Raw genomic sequence first — 24,636 nt, forward strand, 5'->3', positions numbered from 1 at the left:
TTTGGGATGAGAACGCGTTGCATGATCATGCACCAACACACACAGCAAGACTTGTGACAGAAGGGTTTGATGAAGATGAAAGTGACGTTGAACATGCACAGTCATCAGATCTAAATATTATTGAGGTGTTTTGGAGGAGCGAGTCCACCAGCATCATATAGTGACCTGGACACTGTTCTGGAAGAGGAACGGCTCATAATCCCTCTGGTCACTGTGAAGGACTTCTATCTGTCATTCCCAAGATGAATTGGTGCTGTATTTGGATGCAAAATGAGGCCCTCACCATACTAACAAATTATTGTGTTGTAAAACCAGGTGTTTCAGTTTCATTGTCCAACCCCTGTATCTGTATGATATTTCGCTATAGCCACATTGGACCAGCGGTTTGGAAACGGATGATTTGGCTGTGGCGCCATCTACTGGTCAGAAGCAGGAATTGATTCGCCGTGTGACTCTCACAGTGCATTATGGGATTGAATGAGTGCGCTCGATAACGTCCACAGTGGTTTCGGACACCACTAAATGTCTGTCAGCTCAAAGAATGGCCTTTTAAGGGTATATGGATTGATTTCGGACACAGGCAAACTGAGGAATGGTGATGGTGTGGATACTGAGTTTTCATGGAAACAGAGGCTAACAGGAACCAAAACCACAGCAAATAACAAAAGAAACAGCAAGACTAAACAATATCAAAATAAGCGAGGGAAATCGTGACATCTGGAAATGATGAGATCTCTGTATAAACTTTTACATTAAACTCTTTTCCATGAAAGCGAATATCGTCAAGATCAAGAAAATTAAACACAAAAAAGCATCATAACTGCATATGGTGTGTTCACCGTCTGCGTGATTCATCTTCTGAACGCGCACACATGCACACACACACACACACATTACAATCAGACTATGAGCACAGAACACAAACACACACACACACACACACTCACATTCTGCTGTTAGATTTGTGTTCTGTGCTCATTAAGTCTGACTGTAATGAGGAAAGCGAGTGTGTGTTTGTAATCAGAGCTTGAGTTTGAGATTCCACAGGGTTAACACTAGTTAAATATAACCTGCAAGAGACTGTGATGGACACACACACACACACACACACACACACACACATGGATGAGTTATATCACAGTCTGGATTAAAACAAAGTTTTCAGAAAAAGAGAACATTTTATCTCAAGCATACTTAGGCTATATCAAAATGTTATTCATGGGAACCGGAAGTAGTTCGTATTTTACTCTGGCTTTCAACTGTTTAAAAATATTAATCCCCTATCTGTCTTATCATAAGGAATATTGCGTCATTATACTATAGGCTAGTTAAATTTAGTAGGCTAATTATAGGGAGGGTAAGCCCATGTTTGACAAATGAGAAGGCTGTGCTATTTGAAAACAACAGTTATATTCAACTTTTAAGCTATCTTTTGTTTTTATTCCTTTTTTATATAAATGTTAATTTGTAACATTATTATTATTATTATTGGTTAAATTTAGTATGTAAATAATATGTAAACATCGTGATGTTATAATTAAGTTTATTTACAAATAAACTTAATTATAACATCACGATGTTTACATATTATTTACATACTAAATTTAACCAATAATAATAATAATAATAATGTTACATTATTACATTATTATAAAAAAAATAAAGGAATAAAATCAAAATATATAAATATATTTTGATTTTATTCCTTTATTTTTTTTTTATAATAATATTAATTGATAACTAACTGTAACATTATTATTAATATTTATTGAACAAAAAGTAAAAACTGCGCGCGCTCGGTCCGAGGGGAGTGTGTTGCAGGTTGCTGGAGGCCGGCGAGCGCGTTCACGGTTCTGCGCATGCGCTTTTCAACGAGGGGAGGGAGGTAAACAAGATGGCGGCAGCCTTGAAGCAGCAGCAGCGGTGAAGAACAGACGCGAGAAAATACTCGAATAAAGAGCAGAACAGGAATATAAGCTTGAGTTCCAGTCCGTCGTCGAGCTGTGTTGATGAGAGCAGCTTCAGGTCAGTGTGTTTGATGAGCTTGTTCTCTGTCAGGGGTGTGTGTTAGCCGCAACCGCTAACCGCTATTGATAAAACACTCGTTTGCATCGACACAAACATCGCGTTTGTCACTCAAATCCCTAACTTTACACGTCGGATAACTCGCATTAACTCAGCACGACACGCAAATCTGAGTGTGTGTGCGCGAAGCTGCGTGCTGTGATCGATTATCCGCATTACACGATCAGATGATCGATCAATCAAACATCTGATGTTTCATTCTCTTCATATCGTGTCAGAATGACAGACCATTTCCGCAACATAACTGGAAGAACTTGCTTTAAATCATCATTATAATCATAATTTTGACTTTTAACATGTCATACCGATGATTTAGTGTCATAAATGTCGACGTTTTTATGTCATAGATATGACCCAACAATCAGAATTATGACTTAGTAATCTATAATTAAGCATTAATCTGTATTAATTTCGAGTTAGTATGTCACAATTTTCAACTTTTTATGAAACAACATGACTTTTATCTTATAATTATGATATTCCGAATTTCCGAAGCACATTTGTTTCTTTTATGTGGCAGATGGATGTTATTTCTGGATTGTGTGTTTATTTATCTTTTTTTTTATTATTACTGATGATCACATGATACTCCAATGAATGCGATTGAATTACTATAGTAGCATATCCAGTTGTCAGTCAAATATAACATAATATAATTAAGGGATTTTCAATCGTGTAAATGCCACGGAGCCCCAAAACCCCTAAAATTCAAAGTAATTCATAATGTAAATAAGGATTAAATATGAATATTTAGTTTCTTTTACATTATATTACTTTTTTACACACTATTATGTTTGAGGTATTATTTTAATCAAATTTTATTAAATTAAATCCGTTATTTTATTCTAATATGTTCATTATTTCAATCAAGGGTTATGCATTTATTTATTTAATTATTATTTAAATCATAATGTATGTATTGTAATCAAATTGAGGCTAGTTATTTAATGTTTTCTTCATTATTTATGTATTTGTACTGTGTTTTTTCACTCCTATGCGAACCCCAGTTTGGAATATAATTAATATACGTGTCAGAAAGTGTGCTTGTGTTTCACAATATAAGATGGTTAAGCCCTCAAACACACTCATACTTATATTAAACAATATCCGTGGCTCTTCTTAACGAATGAATCTTGATATCTATATTTTTGACACGCGTGTGTGAAACATTGAGGCGTGTTTCATCATAAGCAGATTGTGATGACATCATGAGGGCCTTTGATTAATCTTGCGTCTTATTTCTCTTTCTTCTAGGTGTTTATTTAGGATCTTGAGCTCGGATTTCCCGTCATGCTGAAGTGAAATCCCCAATCCTGGTTCGCGCGCTTCCGGAGCCGTGTTTCCCATCGGCCTGATTCGATTCGTCATGTTCACGCGGAGATGTCCATAGATCCAGACGTCGGATAATCGGACCTCGTGACCATCCGTTCCAGAGCTTTCGAGACGCGATGCTGCGGTTTAACAGGCGTTTATCGCTCGTGATGATGTTCTACTGACCGCTCTTCCCCAATCAGAACTGCTGCTCCGTTGCGCCGGAATACACACATTCCCGACGACGGGCGATTGGGAAAGCGAGAAGATGAGCATGGGCGGAGAGCTCCAGCATCTGGACTACCTGACGGAGAACGAGCTCATGGGGATGGACACCTTCATCCACCGCATCGACTCCACCGACGTCATCTACCAGCCGCGGCGCAAGCGCGCTAAGCTGATCGGGAAGTACCTGATGGGAGATCTGCTCGGCGAGGGGTCGTACGGGAAGGTGAAGGAGATGCTGGACTCCGAGACTCTGTGTCGCAGAGCCGTTAAGATCCTGAAGAAGAAGAAACTCCGGAGGATTCCCAACGGAGAGGCCAATGTGAAGAAGTAAGAGCGCTTCCTTGCTTTATCTTGAAGTTGTCTGAATCAAAGGCCCGTTCACACCTAGTTTGATCCAGATTCAATATGGATTACATGAGACTAGGGCTGGGCGATATGGCCAAAATGTCATATCTCTGTATTTTTTGGTTAAATGGAAATATCGGCAATTTGTACATTTATTTCTATTTGGATAAAGAAAATCTGTTTTTATTATATATAAGCAATGTTTATATTGATATATACAAATATAGTGAATGTAATGTAGGCTCTGCAATATATTATGTGCTAAAATGTGGTTAAAATTACATTACGTTGTAACATTACAATCTAAAAACAAAAAATAATGCTTTTGTTTTTTAAATTGACTAAAGGTTAAACTAAAAGCACAAACTAATTGTATTAGCCCCAAAAATATAGCCTACTTGTAGGTTTAAAATTAAAGGCCCGTTCACACCAAGTTTGCTCCAGTTCTGATCTCGAATCACTTTGATACTTGATCGATTTTAGGAAGTTGTTGTGTAACTTTCAACATACCTTCTGATGTTCATTCGTGTGTATTTGCTGCTGTATCTAGAAGAGATGATCGGTTCTGCAACGAACTAAGGCGCATTAAAGAGCCACTAAAACATTTCAGAGATGCACTGATATGAATATTTTGGCCTATACATTTGTGTATTCCTGTCAGATCGACAGAGGGTTATTAAAGTAAAAAATGTATGTTCTTGAATGTAACTCGACGCCCTCACCTCATTTAGTATGTGCGGTTTCATGATGATGGGTGTTGATGTTTTCCTACATATTTGGCACAAGACGACAGCCTTTAGTCATATTTCGTTAACGTCAAGCAGCTTTTAGTCATTTTAATGGTTAGTAGGGCTGGATTTCTCGGTATTAATCGATTCTCATTTTTACGAACCGATATCGATTCTTAAATCTCAAGAATCGATTAGTCATCCTGTTTCATTTGAATGAATGGGACGTTGTATCGCGGCTGCGCGCATCCAAAAAAAATCGCAATAATCTTTGTCCTTTGTTACTATTGATATGAAACAAAGTCTCAAATTTCAAATTACGTCCATTTTCTTTAGAAATTCAAAAACATAAATAGCGTTTTGTCGCTGTGGCGTGAGATCGCTCTGGAGAAGCAGCAGCGCTGATCTCTCTTCCGGCTTAATAATACCAGTTACAGCGCCAAATAAACATGAATGAGCATCTGAAAGTGTGTTAAAGATAGAGTACAACTTATCGAAAGCCGGATCACGTCACATTGATTCGCTCAATCAGCGTTTCAACCGTGGAAAGACGTCAGTTAAACAGCTTATAATCAATGTATCGTCATATTTACCTCAGAAAACCCACATCAACTCGTTAGTCAGCTAGAAAAAATAACTCTAGAGAGGAGCATTTTGCTAAATATATACACCATATTACATATGCATTATAATCTTAATGTTCTTTAATATTTAATGCAAATTTGAATAAATCTGGCAAGTTTTTATGACAGTCACCATTTAAATGTTTATATTTCATATAATCTTCTTATTATAAAAATAAATAAAAGTGTAATTTAAGTGTTTGTATAGCTACAAAACAGTTGATTATTACCTTCATATTAGACTAATGAAGTCTATAGGCTACAACTAGACTCCCATAGTTTACAGCATTAGTTAGAGATTTGATTTCCTTGAGAAAATTTGCCATTTATTGTAACTGATATCCAAAATAATCGATATTGAATCTAAATCGAATCGAATTGCAAGCTTGTGAATTGAAATCGAATCGAATTGTGAAATTTGTGTCAATACCCAGCCCTAATGGTTCGTAGACAACAGTTGGAAAACCGTGAGAAAATCTACAATTGTTTTTTTCTTCCCGTTTGAGCGTTCGTTCGTATTGCGTCACATGACCGAAGAGGAATGCCTCGTGGGTTGTTATGTTGACTTTAAACTTTAGAAATGCCTCATCTTTAGGCGGTGTTCGCTCTGTTCCTCTGTGCTCTGCAATATCATCTTCCTGCAGTTTAATCACACAGAGCAGTTAAATTAATTAAAATGATGTGCAGTGAAGCCTTGGGCTTCTGCTTTAAATAGACCAGAGCTTTTGGACCGGCGTCAAACCCTCGCATGCCAGCACACGTGTGTTTGGGCTTTAGTTGTCTTGGATCTTGGAAGGAAGTGTTGTGCGATTAGTCCACGTGTGTTCGCTGTTATAAGGCGGCGTCCTACCTGGAAAAACTCATTCATTATTTATTTAAAACTCGCTACGCAACTCGCACGTCGCCGCACAGGAAAACCTTCAGAATACACAGTCAAACCAACATTTATTCAGACTCCTTCAAACACTAAACTTTAGGAAATGGTATTAAAATATGACGAGAACTCCGTTATTAAATGATATTTTACTGGTTTTGTCCGTCCTTCTGACCGTCTCACACATGAATTATGTTGAATATCTAAATTCATCTAAACAATTAGATAATAATAGCATGCGTAAGTTTAGCCGATAACTGATAATGAAGTCTCGTGAACGACACCCAATCAGTTTAGAAATTTATTATAATTTTCGCATGATCTGCGGTTTGTGCACCCAGAAGAATATAACATCTAAGATGCACTGATGAAATGGATCTGGCCAAACTATGATGGCAAACATCAGTCCTGAGTCTTCAAATGTTTGTGTTTATTGTGTGTTTATCTATTGTTTAGCTGGACTTCCGCTAGCAACTCATTAACAACAAATTTATATTGAAGTATTTGCATCTATTCAACCTTTAGAGGATGAGGATGAGGAAGGTCTGTTATTTTAGTCTTGTTATATCAAAAAATTCTTTAATCAAGATGCATTTACTAGATGAGTGAATGCCTTAAGATATTATGTCCTGTTTTCTGGGGGAATTCATTAAAATTAAGTGAGTTGTTGATGCTTAAAAAAAGCAAAATTATCTGCCAACGGGGTCAGAAAAATGTTTACTCAAACAGGAACAAGATTATTTCTCTGACCCCATTGGCAGATCATTCAGCCAAAACTCACGTAATTTCCCCAGAGAACAAGACTTAATCTTATGTCATTTTTCTGCTTCACTAAATACGTCTTGGATTAAGAAATGTTTGATATTTGGACTGGACATTTATTTAAGACATTTTAATGAATTCTAATACATGCAGTTTCATGCTAGACAGAAAGTGTGTGTGTGAGGGTAACTTTTCCTATAATAACAATTATTTCTGTCCCAAATCCCCTTTAATATGTCAACAAAAAACAAATGAGAGTTTTGAACATTTCATCCAGTGTTCAGATTCCTGTTCTGGAAATGTATGCAAATTAGTGCACGCATATTTAATTAAATAATGCAAAACAAATCTCTTCAGAAGTCTAGTAATACAAAAAAGTGCAATTGAAGAGTTCAGATGCAAAAGCCTCTAAATGCCATTTGAAATTTTCTTCTGAAATGACCATTTTTTATCAAGCTTGTATATTTAAGTTCAGTAATTTTACTTAAATGACAAATAATAGGTAATCTTCATTGCCATTTAAGTGAAATTACTGAACTTAAATATACAAGCTTGATAAAAATGGTCATTTCAGAAGAAAATTTCAAATGGCATTTAGAGGCTTTTGCATCTGAATTCTTCAATTGATAATGTAATCTATCAACTGGATAACTATGGCTATATCTATTAGTAAATGTGTTGACCGTGTTCACCTGTGTCTTGCTATCACTAGCCATTTCTGGCTAAAGAAGATCGTTCCAGTCAGGAAATGTGAAAGCTTCTGCATGTTTTCTCATTGTGGTTGGTTGTTGTCCAAGTGGGTCAGATGGCTGATAAACACATGCACTAGTGTGTGTGTGTGTGTGTGTGTGTTTGCATCAGCTCAAGGCTATTTCAGTCGAGTGGAAACACGGTCTGTCTCTCTGCTGATCTCGTCACTTTATAATAATAATAATATCTCGCTCGCTCTTTCCTCATACTTCGTCACAGTGTGTCCTGATCCAAACTTCAGTGAATGTTCACTTGCACTCTTAAAAATAAAGGTTCATTTCATCAGCAATTATTTTTAGTCTTAGTCCTCCTGTCAAATGTAATTTTCATAAGATTTAGTAGGGATGCACTGAAATATAAACGTTTTGGCCGATACCGATAATTCTTAATATTTAAAAGCCGATAACCGATATATCGGCCGATAAACTTAAATCCAAGTTTGTGTATATTTTTTTAGAGCCTCATTTCGAAACAAAAGTCTCAGCATGAAAATCCACGACCCAAACACACGATTATAATTTTATGTAGCTGATATGATAGACTTGCACTGCAATTTACTGTATTTTCCTTTTTTGAAATATTTCAATCATATTTCAAGCGATTCATAATCATCATATTGAACAGTGTGCAGCTGAAGGAAATAATACATTATTTATCGGTTTTATTATATCAGACACATTTTCTTGCATTTTCTACGTGAAAAAATAGAGCCAGACCGATTTATCGGCAGGCCGATAATTTCTGCCGATATTAGGCATTTTCCAAACTATCGGTATCGGCAGTTATAATGGCCGATAAATTAATATTTCAAAAATAAAATAAAAACGGACGAAACACTCTTAAACCATGTCATGAGTGTTGGAGTTGTGTAGTTTGTCCACCAGAGGGCACTCTACACCGTCCCTGTTGGCAACACTCGTGTATAACGCGCCACACATCCTGCAACCTGCTGATCCAGTAATGTAGGGACTAATTATTATTTTATTTATCAGAACTTTAATATATTTTCATGTTCCTCTGTTCTGTTGTGACAATAAAAGAAACAAGTTTCTTTTTAAAGTGCAGCGTAAAGTGCATTCAGCGTACACTTACATGGCCTTGTTTAAACAAGTATGATGTAGGGCTGGGCGATATATCGAGTATGTACGATGTATCGTTATATTTTTTGAAACGATATGGAATGAGGCAATACCGTTTATATCGATACAGTAGTTTGATATGAGCACATCTGAAAAATAGCGGAGGTTGCAGTGTGAGCTGCTGCAGTGAAAGTAGCTAGGCTACGTAGTACAATTTGTCCTAAACATGACACAAGCTTTAATTGCGTCAAAATCACTTTGATATAGTTAACAAGTTTAAGGCAGCTTGCCGCCCGGTCAAGTGCTCTGACAGACACTGTTGCTGACTGACAGATACTTGCGCTGTTTAATGCGTTTGAGATGTGCTTTCCTCAGTGCTCAACTTACATTTCACAGTTATATTCTCCATCTGTAAATGTTAGAAAGTAAAGCAAATATGTCCATTTCACAACAAATATGTCCATGTCAGAAGAGGACGAGCTTCTGCAAGTGAATCTCCGCTAAAATTCATGCTTCCTTGAACGAGCGCCGGCGCGCGCATGCGCGTGAATAGTACTACGTAGTACGCAATAATTCTGACTAAAATAAACATATTGCTAAAATATTTGTTGTTGGAGAAAATAAATGTGCCATATGTGGAATTTTAAACCTACAAGTATATATTTTTAATGAAAGTGAAAGTGATTATAATGGGGTAATCAAATGCAGGCTAATATAATTAGTTTGTGCTTTTGTTTTTGTTTTTATTTTCGTTTTTAGTTTAGCTTTTAGTCAATATAAAAACAAAAGCTTTTTGCACATAATATATTGCATAGCCTATATTATATTTGTTTCCATATCCTTCAATATCAACATTGTTTGTATATCATTGGGCCGAATGTGAATATATATATATATATATATATATATATATATATTTTTTTTAATATAAAGAATTTCTTTATCTAAATAGAAAACGTAGAAAGTACCGAGATGTATATCGTATATCGCCATTTGACCAAAAAATATCGAGATATGATTTTTTGGCCATATCGCCCAGCCCTAGTATGATGCACTTAAATCTAGGTAAAGTTCACGAAAACCAAGCAAAAACAACTGAAAATAGCATAAATATCTTAGTAATAGTAATAAATGCTTAAAACTAGACCAAACATTTAGTGAAGATTGCATTTAAAACTGGAATATTTAACCTTAAATTCAGCTTATTTAAATCTAAAGATGGACAATAACCTGAAAATAGATACATTCTTAACAACCCAATAAATTAATAACTTTAGTACTTCGATTTAAGTGTATCCTACTTGTTTTAAGAAGGGAATTTTTTGCAGTGTAACAAAAAATGAATCATATTTGAACTTTTCTTAATTAAGATTCTTGAAATTTTAGAGGTGGTGTTATTATTAAAATTAGCATAATCTAATCAAACATACAAACAAAATGAGCTGAAATAAAACACCAATATTGTTAAATTAAGATTTATATTCTAGTTTGTAATGTGTTTTATAATTAAAAAAAAAAAATGAATCTTTCATACCAAAAAACTAGATATATTTTCCTTTTTATAGACGATTGTGTATTTTATTTTATTTTCTTAGATGTCAGTTTTTGCAGTTCCTGTTGTGTGGGTGTAGACTCTGACTTAAAGACGGTCCAATATCTAAACCGGTTCCCAGTTCCCCCGGCCTGAACACACCAGTATTTCCAGTATTAATCTTGAAGAATATGGCTGTAATAATATCACAGAATGCAACAATCTGTATCATGGGTAGTTCACACAAAAGAAAAATACTGTCAGTATAAATGCAAGTTGTCAGTACTACATTAAACGACTGTATAATGCTCAATATAACGTGTAATAGTTCAATAGTGGGTTATTGTGATAATAGTGGCCTACATTATTTTAACCATGTCTAGTTGCAAGCATTCGTCTGAAATAATTCTCTATTTTCAGCTTCAGAATCATCAATATTTTTACTCTGGGGTGTCTATTATCATTAATATTCATTATTACTATTATATATTATTGTGGAACATCCTCCAAAAACGGCTTCATCCGTGTGTAATGAACTCGTTCGGTGTGTTACCAAGCTGATCTGTGATCATTTAGGCCTTTAGCGTTTTCAGGCCACCCTTAAAAATATTCTTGTTTGCCGTAACCCGACCGACCCTGTCAATTTAGGGCCGACCCAATTTTTTTTTTTTTTTCCTTTTAGTCCGACCGACTTGCCGGTTGTAACTTGCGTTTAGACCGACCGATTTTTTTTTTTACTCTTCAAACGACTAATTCAAATTCGATAAAATAATATTAATTATATTTTAGTTAGTATTTTGAAAGTTGCTTGTGTCTACATAGCCTACAAACGTAGGCTACGTTCTTTCTTAAATAAAAACCCTTGGCGTCATAGTCATCAGATTATGTTTACACCATTGGTTTAACGTTAAGCGTGTCACTATATGGCTTGTACGTTCGCTCGTTTCAGTGTTCCCGCTTGGTACCCGGTATTAAAAGGGCAACGGGGCTGAATATCAACCATTTCTATATATAATAAAAATATTAAACAATTTGTCTGTGATGCAATTTTGCTATTCGCAGTCCAGAAGAGAGAGCGATCTCTCACCCGGAGCCACAGCGCGCACAGCACGACAGCCCTGCTTAATGAGTGACAATGAGGACAGAACGTGGTTACACTTTAGATCTGGGATATTATTCTAATTGTATTTTAGATTTACGCTTTCAAAGATTATAAAAAGAAGATATTTGAGATGAAACCATTACAGTCAGACGCATTCTGTCTAGCGCAACTTCCTTCCCTTCACAGCGTTGCGCTGTCATTTCTTCCTAAACCCCAAACGTACCGTCAGAATCAGCACGATCGGTGATTGTTGTAAAATGCAGTCTGTACTGTTGCTAAACTGCGGACGCGTTCAATCATTAAAAGAGCTATTAAAAGCACAAAAGTCTGCGCAAGAGACGTTGTTCACGACGCCCGACGCGCGCTCCGAAATGCACTAAAATGAGACAAGAAAAGTAGGCTATCGCCTCATTTTGGGCTTCATGTGCGCATCTAAACCATCAAATATACATAAAATATAAAATGACCTGCTCTGAGATTCATTTAAACACAGTTTATGTCTTAATTGGATGTAAATAGTTGGGAGAAAATGATGGTGCATCAGTCATCTATTACAGTAGAGTTCTGCATTCGGTCTTAAAGGGGCAGTAGTCTAATAAACGTGACGATTGAGCCAATGCGAATCAAACAACAAAAGGCAGATAAAAATCACTCACAGCTCTTGAATGAATAACTTAAACTTTAATAAGCATTAATCTAACTATGATAAACCATGCAGTGTAATTTTACATTTGATTACTAGCTAAATTAAATGTCTTTTCAGAGAGAGCGACAGACTTAACTGAAAAGTAGCTAATTTTAGACCTTCCTGAAATTAAAGCACTGTGTATATAGGCTAATTTATATCTTTGTTTAATTGTATTCTTTGTTTGACCATGTGTTTGTACTTGTTTTTGCTTATCCCATGTATATATGCATAACAAATAGATATTTTATACATTTTGTGACTAGCCTAAAATGTAACTGGTCGTATTTTGCATTAACACCTAGCGGTGGATGCACAGTTTGAAGACCCAGTCAGTGACGTCACAATATGCTTTTTTTTTTTTTAAATTCACGATCACCATCTCCAAAATTGTACCTTTTTTTTTTACACTGAATCTTGGAAAAAAAAATATAGACCTACCTACCGACCCTTTTTTTAAAAAAAATTGCTGTTACTGCAAACCAAAATATTTTTAAGGATGGCCTCATATGTCATAAATGTGTTTAGGTCTGTAATATAATCTGAGTTTTTATGATGTATTGAATAATGTGTGTTGTTGTCCTGCAGGGAGATTCAGCTTCTGCGACGACTACAACACAAGAACGTCATCCAGCTGGTGGACGTGCTGTACAACGAGGAGAAGCAGAAAATATATCCTTTACACCGAGTGTGTGTGTGTGAGATGCTATAACCCACAATGCTGTGCTTTCAATTCCAGTGTGTATTTTTCTTGCTCATGAAAGTGCAACTCTGTCATATCGGCTGATATCTGTCATGCATAAAATTAGACTGAGAACATCATTATAATTGTGTGTTTGGGTGAGACTTTTGTTTTGTAATCAGGCTTTTAAAAACTATATTAAAATTTGGATTTAGGTTTATCGGCCATCACACATAAAGAGTTTCAGCCAAAATGTTTATATCAGGGCATCTAAGAATGGAAATGTAATGAAAAGTAAAGTAAAGCGTGTTGCATTCAGGCAGGGTTCCTACAAGCTGCTTAGAGTACTCGAATTTGCCTGGAAAACCCTTGAAAATATTCATATTCTCGAAAATGTACTTGGAAAAGTGCTTGAGTTATTTAACTACAATATGTTTTTATATTATTCATTCAGCAGACACTTTTATCCAAAGCGACCTACTAACAATAGGACAACAATGTGCTTAAGTGTTATTAATCGTACGTGTATTTAATTTATTTTTTTAAGATTATAGATATTACGGAAGCCTTGAACCGCGACGTAAAAAAACAAAACCTAGCATTTTGAGAATAAAGTCGAACACGCATTTACACACAATCCTTCTTGTAATTCTGACTTTAATCTTTTTTATTATTGTATTGCGTTTCAGGGCTTTCGTAAGATATAGAATAGAAAAAATAAATAAATAAAAAAGATATAGAATAGAAGATAAAGTGTGAGTATTAATCCGTGTGATAATCCCCCATCAGACACTTCCTCAATACCAAGCCAACATTATTATATAAAATATTATTTATTGAACAGTAATATCCATAACTTTGTATTTAATATATATTATTAAATTAGTTGTATTTATGATTAGGGTTGGGTATCGTTTGAATTTGAACGATTCTGATTCCGATTCCTTGTTTCGATTCCGGTTCCTAACGATTCTCGATTTCGATTCTTTTAAGAGGCAGGGTCAAAAAAGTTTAGCTAACCTTGCTAACCAACGGCCTTTCTGAAGGAAATACTCCTTCTGTCACAAATACTTGTCACAAATTTTGCATTTTGCCGAGATTTCGTAAATTTTTTGAAAAGTGAAGCCACACTTTGGACCGCCGACGTAAGCTACTCATGTTCGACTCGCGCGGTTATGCCAACACTTCCAGTAGACGCTTCTTCGTTGGTGTTGTTCAGCGGTTTCTTCTTCCGCTCGGCGGACTGTGAATATCGAAACTAGGAATCGAAATTTTAACTTTTGAACGATTCCGGGAAAAACGAAAAGTTAGTCTCGGTTCCAATCGATACTCGATTATCGATACCCAACCCTATTTATGATATCGTATATTTGTATTTTGAGATAAAAAAAATCCTGAAGTTGTTGTTTGATAAGTGTGATTCTCTAATTGAAAAAGTAGTGCTGTACGAACGCTGCGACTGCGATTAGTGTTTTCTCCGAGTCCGACGCTGTTCTGTAGAACTAAATGTGAATTGAGTCGTTGTGTGGTTTTGGTTGTTTGTTCCTTGACGTGTTCGCCTCACGTATATGGTGATGGAGTATTGTGTGTGTGGGATGCAGGAGATGCTGGATAGCGTTCCAGAGAAAAGATTTCCAGTGTTTCAAGCTCACGGGTGAGACGATACACACACTCCTCTGAGAACACACACACACACACACACTCCTCTGAGAACACACTAGTCGTCGACCGATATGGTTTTTTTACGCCGATGCCAATACCGATCTTTTGAAATCCGTGTCGGCCGATTAATGCTACCGATTTATTTTGGCCGATATTTGCTTGGTTTTTTAACCTCTATTTGAAAGATAAAATGTCAAAGAAATGATAATTACTTAACATAGACAAACTTTCTCAACAAAAACATTTTATCCTCTCAAAAAATGTCCTGAAACATGTATTTTTGGTTTGTTTTGTTTGTTGACGGACAAAGACAAATGGACATAACCTAATTATCACAAAAAAGTGATGGACTTTAACCCTTATGCTGCATTAGGGACATTTTTGGTCTTTTGCAGTTTAATTTCTTTGACCATTTTGGCTGTTTTAATGCAAATGGTATGAAATTTGGCAAAATTGTGACTTTTTGGATACATGTAAAAAATGTGATCCCATTTTGCAAAATATGTATAACACACACTGTGTAGATCAAATAGTAACACTCAGCACCATAAAGACCAAAAATGGCCCATTGAAACCCATTAAAACGTGTCAGTAATACATGAAACATGATTTTTGCACAAACATCCTTTCATTTTGAAGCAAAAGCATTATATTTGCATTATATAGTGTATTCCACCAGATGACGTCACTACATATTTATTCCCTATGGGTGGAAATGCACCTTATTTTAGGCAATAGGCAATGTTTAATAGGTGGCCATTTTTGGTCTCTAACGCGCTAAGTGGGATTTTTTGCAAAGTGGGACTGTGATAATCCAAATCTAAAGTTTTCTCTTTGCATTTAGTTTATTGAAAATAATTGAATTTTTGTGTTTTTTCCTCTTATACAAATCGATGGTTTCGCAAACAAAACTGGTAATTAAAGGGTTAAAATCCTGAAATTGAATACATTTTTAGTAGTTATGATGAGGACTGATGCTGGTTAAAAGATTTAACTTGGTAAAAGTGGAAAATAATAATAATATATAATATTTTAGGCAATGTTTAATATGTGGCCATTTTTGGTCCTTAATGCACTCAACGGTGTTAAAAATCTAATGCAGCACAAGGGTTAAATGTTATTTTTTTTATATATAAGATTTGTTATATTTAATTTAATTTAACTTCTAACAATAACGTATTTCTGCTGCTCACTCGGCTGGAAAATGACTCTAGCGGCAGCTCGCGTCAAACACGTGTTCCACGACAACACTAGGTTGCCCACAGATGCGCCCGCCTAATAATCGGCTTGATATACTTGGATATTGGCTGATGCCGATTATGTTAAAAAATGCCAAAAACCTGTAGAACACACACACACTCTCCTCTGAGAACACACATTTATTCAAAGCAGTGGGCCGAGCTCTTAGTGCAACTCGCAACCAAACCACTAGATGTCGCTAAAATCTACACACTGCACCTTTAAAACCCTGATATTCACCACAGCGGGACTTTAACGTTGCGTTTGACGGGTAAAGCTGTAGATTGTAAATGCGCTAATGAATGATGTCTCCTTCAGGTACTTCTGCCAGCTGCTGGACGGCCTCGAGTACTTGCACAGCCAGGGAATCGTACACAAAGACATTAAACCAGGGAATCTGCTGCTCACTACAGACGGGGCGCTGAAGATCTCCGACCTGGGGGTGGCGGAGGTGAGCCCGGACACACACACAAACACCATCACAGTCTGTGGATGTGAACTAGTAAAATCACACACATCACATCTGAACACAAGTCGCCATCATTATACATCAGATTCCAATCGGATACACACAATCAGATTTGGACTGAGCTTTCCTGGAGCTCGGACACTGTAGCGCTCGCAACGGCATGGTCATGGGTTCGATTCCCAGGGAAAGCAAGAACGGATAGGAATGTAAATGTGTAGCTTGAGATGCGTAAATGACCGTGTGAACGTGGCCTTAGTCACGTGGGGCGGAAGTCTGAGTAAAGTGTCTCCTGTTGACCTCTGACCTCCAGGCGCTGCACCCGTTCGCGGAGGACGACACGTGCCGCACGAGTCAGGGGTCGCCAGCCTTTCAGCCGCCAGAGATCGCCAACGGCCTGGACACGTTTTCAGGGTTTAAGGTGGACATCTGGTCTGCCGGGGTCACACTGTGAGTTCATCACACACACAAATATTATTATTTATTGCTTTATCGTTATTATGCAGTAATAACAAAAGCAAATTAGAACAATAATAAACAATACACAATATAAAGAGCTACATTAAAACGGTGACGGTCAGTTAAACTAGTTTAGAGTTCTTCAAAGAATTTAGATGCATATCGAAAGCTTTCTTAAATTTAAAAAAAGGAGTTTTTGAAAATTTGCACTTGTGAATGTAAAAATTGGCAATCGACAAATTTAAAATTAAAGGGGTCTAGTTTCAGACCACACGTTTTTTGTCACACACATTCTTGCATGAGAACAACTATTAGAAGATGCGAAAAAAGTGGGCGGAGCTAAAGAGCTCTTGAGCACTTTCCTCGCCACGACACTGATTGGTGGAATGTTCTGTGTGGCATTATGGGTAATGTAGTTTTTCCACCAAAAAGTCAGTTAAATATAATTATTGAAATAATGTTAACGCATGGTTTCAGCAAAAGCACATTCCACCGATGAACAATTAACCTCACTGTAGGGCTACTTTATAAGTATATATCGTATATCATTTTCCCTTGAGTGCATTGTTTATTATTGCTTTAAGCGGATCCATGTGTGACTGAAGTGCTGTAATTCCTGCTGGGAAAACAAACTTCTCTTCTGCGTTTGAATGTGATCTGCTGTCATTAAAGCGTGTAACCCACTAGACCTCTCTGTTCCCGCTGGCAGATATAACCTAACGACGAGCCTGTACCCGTTCGAAGGGGACAACATCTATAAGCTATTTGAGAACATCGGGAAGGGCGACTACAGTATTCCTGAGGACTGTGGCCCGCTGCTCTCAGACCTGTTGAGAGGTGAGACGTCAAACTTTTGTTTATAAAGGACTTTCAGAATGGACCAAAGTGCCGTCCATAAATGGCACATAACTCTAAAATACAGAAACATTAAATAACATTAAAACATGACACCAAGAAAATCATACAGCCAATCACTCACAGTTCTCAGACCGAATTAAACTTCGAAATCCTGATGCAATAAATGTCTTCAAAGAGATTTCATTATTTAACAATTATTGGGATTGTAAAACCACATTTAAAGGAATAGTTCACCCTGTTTATTTACCAATCCAAGATGTTGAGTCCTCATTTAGTATGCACTGTTCTATGAATATGCAAATGAGCCCCGCCTCCACTCACTCACTCCACTGGTTGTCGATCACACGTTGATCTGATTGGTTACAAGGTGGTTTGTGACATCAGAAACACCAGCGATTTCAAAGCGTGTTTTAAGGAGGAAATACTCAGCAATGCTGTCGACTTATCAACTTTAAAGCGTATTAAACACACCACATACACACTTAAACAACATTAACAGCTGGATTTACACCACAGGGGGGCTTTAAGAGTCAAAAAAACACATCTAGGCAACAGATGTAGTTCATAGGTTTGACCTTTAGATGGCGATATTGTGACACTAATGTTCAGCACTGATGTTGTGTTTGAGCAAATGCTGATGAAACGTCAACACACACACACACACACATACCTGCAGTGAATAGTGGTGTGCATCTCTGCTGATGTTTCTTCATCTGAGGTGTTTGTATCTGCAGGAATGCTGGAATATGATCCTGTAAAGAGGTTTTCAATACAGCGCATCAGACAACACAAGTGAGTCCATCATCCTCATGCTCACACACTCACACACTCACGTCAACAACATCATTCACAGCCTCTGCTGATGAGATGAATATGAAATGGTGAAGTTTTGGCTCCCCCTGATCTGTCACGCCGCTCTCGGTGTATCTTCAGGCTCTTCTAGAACACCCAGACGACTTCCGTTCCGGCAAATTTAGATTTGCTCTGCGAGTTAGTCCGGCAAAGAGCTCATTCAAGCCCGCTTCTAATCCCTCGTAATCGCGGCACCAATCAGAAACGTCGGGGCGGGCTTTACACGATGACAGCACCACGACGGCGAAGCAGATTTTGTACATTTGCCAAGATGGATGCCGCCGTAACACGTCATTAGAACTCTAGAACCGCCAAAACCTTGTTATTAAAATATTTTTTCACAATTTTTATTTACTCCGCACTGACACGGAGTAAAGCCTTGTTTATACTCGACGCGTCCGCACGAGCGCGAAGGAGTGCGCGGCTAAAATTACGCGTTCGGTGCGCGAGACCAATCCTATTTCGCTTGGCTGTGTGTAACGGCTTCTTTTGTAAAAGTTGTTTTTGTTTACTGTGTGTGATTTATTTAATGGAAAGCACATTCCCTTCTAGTTGTCTTAGTGTTAATTGTAAATAAACGTAGAGGAAGTAGCTAATCAGTGTCTGCTCGTTTATTCAAGTTGTTCTATAACAGATGAACGTCATTTGAACGTCATTCAAAGGCATTTGAGATTCGTCCGTTGGTGACGCCCCCCTGGAAATGATTCGTCTATGAAGATTCGAACAGGTTTTCCTGCTTGAATGTTGATTATTCTCCTCATATTCTCCATTGTTGCGGCTCCTCTCTTCCCAGTAGGGGTGTGGCTACAGAAGGGGTGTGGCTACAGAAGGGGTGTGGCTACAGAAGGTCTGGGCTACAGAAGGTCTGGGCTACTGAAGGGTTGTGGCTACTAAAGGGTTGTGGCTACAGAAGGGGTGTGGCTACAGAAGGGGTGTGGCTACAGAAGGTCTGGGCTACAGAAGGTCTGGGCTACTGAAGGGTTGTGGCTACTAAAGGGTTGTGGCTACAGAAGGGGTGTGGCTACAGAAGGGGTGTGGTTACAGGAGGGCTGTGGCTACAGAAGGGGTGTGGCTACTGAAGCTCTGTTGGCAGTAAAGCAGCTGTAGTGCGTCAGTGAGCTCAGTCTTGCACAACCGTCGGATGTTGTTGAGATGAAGTGAAGCCCAGAGAGCTGAGAGTGGGAGGAAGAGGAGAATAGAGAGAGTGGGAGAGAGGATGAGCTGGAAATAAACATGGCCTGGATTCGAGGATGAGGAAACAGATGCGGTTTCCATGGATACGGAAGAGCTCTTGAGGATGTGCTGTAATCATGATTGATCTCACCTGAGGAACTCCAGATCTCTCACACACAGACAGAAACTCTCTCACACACACACACGTATACACAGAAACTCTCACTCACACACACTCTCTCATACTCTCTCACACACATTCTCTCTGACGACTGCTGTGATGATGATGTAATTTCCTCTTCATGTCAGCTGGGTCCGTAAGAAACACCCGCCCTCGGAGCCGCCGGTGCCCATCCCGCCCAGCGCTGAGATCCGGGACCCGTGGCGCAGCATGACGGTGGTGCCGTACCTCGAGGATCTCCACGGTTACGCTGACGAGGAGGACGAGCTGTTCGACGGGGAGGATGACATCATATACACTCAGGACTTCACTGTACCAGGTGAGTGTGTGAGTGAGTGAGTGAGTGAGTGTGTCAGTGAGTGAGTGAGTGAGTGAGTGAGTGAGTGAGTGAGTGTGTGAGTGAGTGAGTGGGTGAGTGAGTGAGTGAGTGAGTGAGTGAGTGGGTGAGTGAGTGAGTCAGTCAGTGAGTGAGTGTGTGAGTGAGTGAGTGAGTGAGTGAGTGGGTGAGTGAGTGAGTCAGTCAGTGAGTGAGTGTGTGAGTGAGTGAGTGTGTGAGTGAGTCAGTGAGTGAGTCAGACAGTGAGTGAGTGAGTCAGACAGTGAGTGAGTGAGTGAGTGAGTGAGTCAGACAGTGAGTGAGTGAGTGACTGTGTGAGTGAGTCAGACAGTGAGTGAGTGAGTCAGACAGTGAGTGAGTGAGTCAGTGAGTGAGTGAGTGAGTGAGTGTGTGTGTGGGTGAGTGAGTGAGTGGGTGAGTGAGTGAGTGAGTCAGTCAGTGAGTGAGTGTGTGAGTGAGTGAGTGTGTGAGTGAGTCAGTGAGTGAGTCAGACAGTGAGTGAGTGAGTCAGTGAGTGAGTCAGACAGTGAGTGAGTGAGTCAGTGAGTGAGTGAGTCAGTGAGTGAGTGAGTGAGTGAGTGTGTGTGTGTGTGGGTGAGTGAGTGAGTGGGTGAGTGAGTGAGTCAGTCAGTGAGTGAGTGTGTGAGTGAGTGAGTGTGTGAGTGAGTCAGTGAGTGAGTCAGACAGTGTGTGAGTGAGTCAGTGAGTGAGTCAGACAGTGTGTGAGTGAGTCAGTGAGTGAGTCAGACAGTGAGTGAGTGAGTCAGTGAGTGAGTGAGTCAGTGAGTGAGTGAGTGAGTGAGTGTGTGTGTGTGTGGGTGAGTGAGTGAGTGGGTGAGTGAGTGAGTCAGTCAGTGAGTGAGTGTGTGAGTGAGTCAGTGAGTGAGTCAGACAGTGAGTGAGTGAGTCAGACAGTGAGTGAGTGAGTGAGTGAGTCAGACAGTGAGTGAGTGAGTGACTGTGTGAGTGAGTCAGACAGTGAGTGAGTGAGTCAGACAGTGAGTCAGTGAGTGAGTCAGACAGTGAGTGAGTGAGTGAGTGAGTCAGTGAGTGAGTGAGTCAGTGAGTGAGTGAGTCAGTGAGTGAGTGAGTCAGTGAGTCAGACAGTGAGTGAGTGAGTCAGTGAGTGAGTGAGTGAGTGAGTCAGTGAGTGAGTGAGTGAGTCAGTGAGTGAGTCAGACAGTGAGTCAGTGAGTGAGTGAGTGAGTGAGTGAGTCAGTGAGTCAGTGAGTGAGTCAGACAGTGAGTGAGTCAGTGAGTGAGTGAGTCAGTGAGTGAGTCAGACAGTGAGTCAGACAGTGAGTAACTCAGTGAGTGAGTCAGTGAGTGAGTCAGACAGTGAGTGAGTGAGTGAGTGTGTGAGTGAGTTAGCGAGTGAGTCAGTGAGTGAGTGAGTGAGTCAGTGTGTGAGTGAGTCAGTGAGTGAGTCAGACAGTGAGTGAGTGAGTCAGACAGTGAGTGAGTGAGTGAGTGAGTCAGTGAGTCAGTGAGTGAGTCAGACAGTGAGTCAGTGAGTGACTGTGTGAGTGAGTCAGACAGTGAGTGAGTGAGTGAGTCAGTGAGTGAGTGAGTCAGTGAGTGAGTGAGTCAGTGAGTGAGTCAGACAGTGAGTCAGACAGTGAGTGAGTGAGTCAGTGAGTGAGTCAGTGAGTGAGTCAGACAGTGAGTGAGTGAGTCAGTGAGTCAGTGAGTCAGACAGTGAGTGAGTGAGTCAGTGAGTGAGTGAGTCAGACAGTGAGTCAGACAGTGAGTGAGTGAGTCAGTGAGTGAGTCAGTGAGTGAGTGAGTCAGTGAGTGAGTGAGTCAGTGAGTGAGTGAGTGAGTCAGTCAGTCAGTTAGCGAGTCAGTGGGTGAGTGAGTCAGTCAGTGAGTGAGACAGTGAGTGACTGAGTCAGTGTGAATGTGTGTGTTCGTCACTAAACCGCCAGTTGTGTTGTGTGAAACAGGGCAGGTTCTGGAGGATGAGGAGGACGAGGAAGAGCGAGTGTGTGCGGTGGCCAAGCCGGTGTGTGTGAACGGGACGGAGTCGGCGACACTGAAACCCAAACCTGAGCGGCGCTCCAGCTCCTCCTCCAATCCCTCCAGGAAGAGCATGTCAGCCGCCAGCAAGATCCGCAAACTCTCCACCTGCAAACAGCAATGACCCGCTCCGCTCCTGCTGCACACTCTGTACAGGTGAGAGACTGCGCCACACACACCTGCTGATCACACACACCTGCGCCTCCTCTGTACGTGAGTGAGTGTGTGTGTGTTCAGGGTGGGGTTCCTCTAATGCTGATGAGATGCCGCAGTGAATGCGATGACTCAGTCTCTCTCTCTCTCTCTGGCGGAGTCGGTGACTCAGACTCCTCTCTCTCTCTCTATATATATATATATTTAGCGCTCTCGTCTTCAGCTCTGCTCCGTCGGATGGAAACCTGTTTACACTTTCCTCTCGCATTAAACGGAAATTGCAAATGCAAAGCCATCAAATCACAATGTGTTACGAGAACGCTGCATAATGACTCTCAGCAGATCACACTGATGCGGGCGGTCGAGATCATTTATATGAAGAAAATGCCTATCTTTAGACTATACGAAGTATTTGCAGTAAAATGTGCTGAAACGTTGTTTTCTCTGTATTTGAACGTTTTCATCATATTACAGTGTTAATTTTCTCAGACACAAGCTTTTATTATTAAATGAAGAAATACTAACGTGCTGCGGGAGTACATTTACAAAATATATATTTATATTTCTCTCTCTCTCTCTCTCCGCAGGTTTATGTTGTTTCCCAGCAGTCGATACTGAGCGCTCACCTCTGCCATGATGATGATGATGATGAAGAACACACACACACACACGGTGCCAGGACACTCGTTCTTCTCGTCTGGACTGACTTGACTTGAGAACGCTGTTAGAGAGCGGAGATGTTTCCCACAATCCTCCTCTGTCGCCGAGCGTCATCCGTTCGGCGGATCAGCACCCGAAGACCTTCCGTTTAGTTTTAGACCGTCTTTTAATTTGCCGTTATTCCTGCTGCTTCAGATGCAGATGTTTGATGTAAAGGGTGACATCAGTTATTGTAGAGAGCAATCGCTGCGGATGATGATGATGAATATACGATGATAAACTATAAAGTGCATGCTGGGACGCGTCTGGACGGAGAGCTGATCGCCACAGGACGTCTGGGTTCATTTTCCCCCCATTTGGTTTGTTTTTCCCGATAAATATTTTTTAAGTATTATTTATATAAAACACATCCCAACTGAAGCTGAGGCTCATGGTCCTTTATTTGCCTGTGTGTTTGATTGGAGAAAGCGGATTGGCTGTGGTCAGCGTTTACTCGTTTAATCATGTCGTTTCAGATGACGTTCACAATTCATTCCAAATAAAGAGTCGACTTTATTTTCCTGAACGGAAAGAAAACGCACGCTTTAGACCCGTGCATTCGCTACATGCAAGAGAAACCACGTTTCCATAACCATTTAAATTGCGCAAATTGAATTTGAGAATTGAAAATACGCACAATTTCGCGAAAACACCCAATTATCAAAATAACTATTATTTAATTTGGGAAAGTATGGAAAACTGTTAGTTTTCACCCTATTTTCTCTATTCTGTTTTCTAAAGTATAAAATTAAGAGTGAATACAGTGATTGTCGAACATGACCGGATGAATTCAAGTCGCACATGTTCATTACACAAAACTACTCTGATTGCGCTATATCAGATATAATGCTGCGTTAACAGGGTCTAAAACTAACTTTTTACCACACCTGCCGATTTTAATTTTTTTTTTACATCGATTAATCCTTATTAAAGTTACAAATGATTCAGTGAAGAGCAGTGAGTGATTTTTCTTTGTCTTTTGTTGTTTTATTTATTTTAAAACACCACGGGAATATTAGGCTACGGTCACTTTAAGAGCGAATGCGCGAGTCTAATATACTGATACAAATGCGTTTTCTTTTCAACTGTTTACATCTACATAAGATATGACTATATATATATAAAAAAAAAAATACTTCCTGGGCGTTTTGACACAATTTTGTGTGAATTTGTCCGTTCAAGTGCAAAAAGAACATTTGTTTATGTTCTCGCAATATTGTATTGTTTAGAACTCGTAACTGGCGATTGACATTGTGTATCCGCCAGAGTGTTAGTTTTATGCCGTTTTTGCTATGTTTACGCCATGTTGTAAAACCTTTATCAAGATGACCGCAAGTGACTGAACTGGGAATTATGGGAATCTGCAGCGGTCACATGGTACCAGTAGCGCTCTGAAAATCCCCAGTTTACAAGTTCGAGCACTTTTGGAATCTCGTAATTACGGTAATTATGACGTAGTCTGAGCGCACTTCTAACCCTCGGTCATTTATTCATTGGAATTGTACGAATCTTGGTACAGGACGAGCTGTTACGAAATTTATATTTTTAAAAAACATGCTTTACATGTTTAGCCCTAAACCTAAAGCAGCTGTGCTCCAGATGTGCGTCTGATCTCTCAGTAAATGATCTTCCATCCAGTGAGATGTTGTTCGGCTGCAGTTCCAAACGCTTCCACTAGAGGACACTCGTCTCGTTCATTTCCAATGCGCTCGTTTCTGCCGGCGAGGAGCACAAGTGTGACTGTTGTTTACAG

General features: G+C 39.3%; 1 protein-coding gene across 1 annotated transcript; it reads left to right on the top strand.

Annotated features, from left to right (window-relative positions):
* The first annotated feature begins 1,859 nt into the window (after window positions 1–1,859).
* On the top strand, window positions 1,860–23,264 carry stk11 (serine/threonine kinase 11). Its single transcript, XM_039661128.2, has 11 exons — window positions 1,860–2,025; window positions 3,340–3,951; window positions 12,692–12,775; window positions 14,350–14,439; window positions 16,005–16,137; window positions 16,466–16,602; window positions 17,321–17,448; window positions 18,204–18,261; window positions 19,804–19,994; window positions 21,959–22,187; window positions 22,772–23,264. Exons 2-10 carry the CDS (start codon window positions 3,665–3,667, stop codon window positions 22,153–22,155), a joined length of 1,305 nt encoding a protein of 434 aa, XP_039517062.1. The 5' UTR covers window positions 1,860–2,025; window positions 3,340–3,664; the 3' UTR covers window positions 22,156–22,187; window positions 22,772–23,264.
* Window positions 23,265–24,636: the final 1,372 nt, after the last annotated feature.

This window comes from Pimephales promelas, chromosome 5 (assembly GCF_988280905.1).
Source record: "Pimephales promelas chromosome 5, fPimPro1.hap1.1, whole genome shotgun sequence".
Classification (NCBI taxonomy): Eukaryota; Metazoa; Chordata; class Actinopteri; order Cypriniformes; family Leuciscidae; genus Pimephales; species Pimephales promelas.

Excerpts from the sequence above, each read along its gene's own strand:
- stk11 (XM_039661128.2), top strand. The coding sequence starts at position 3,665 with ATGAGCATGGGCGGAGAGCTCCAGCATCTGGACTACCTGACGGAGAAC. Across the intron at positions 16,603-17,320 it reads TGGTCTGCCGGGGTCACACT|ATATAACCTAACGACGAGCC; the intron begins GTGAGTTCATCA and ends TCCCGCTGGCAG. Across the intron at positions 17,449-18,203 it reads GCTCTCAGACCTGTTGAGAG|GAATGCTGGAATATGATCCT; the intron begins GTGAGACGTCAA and ends TTGTATCTGCAG.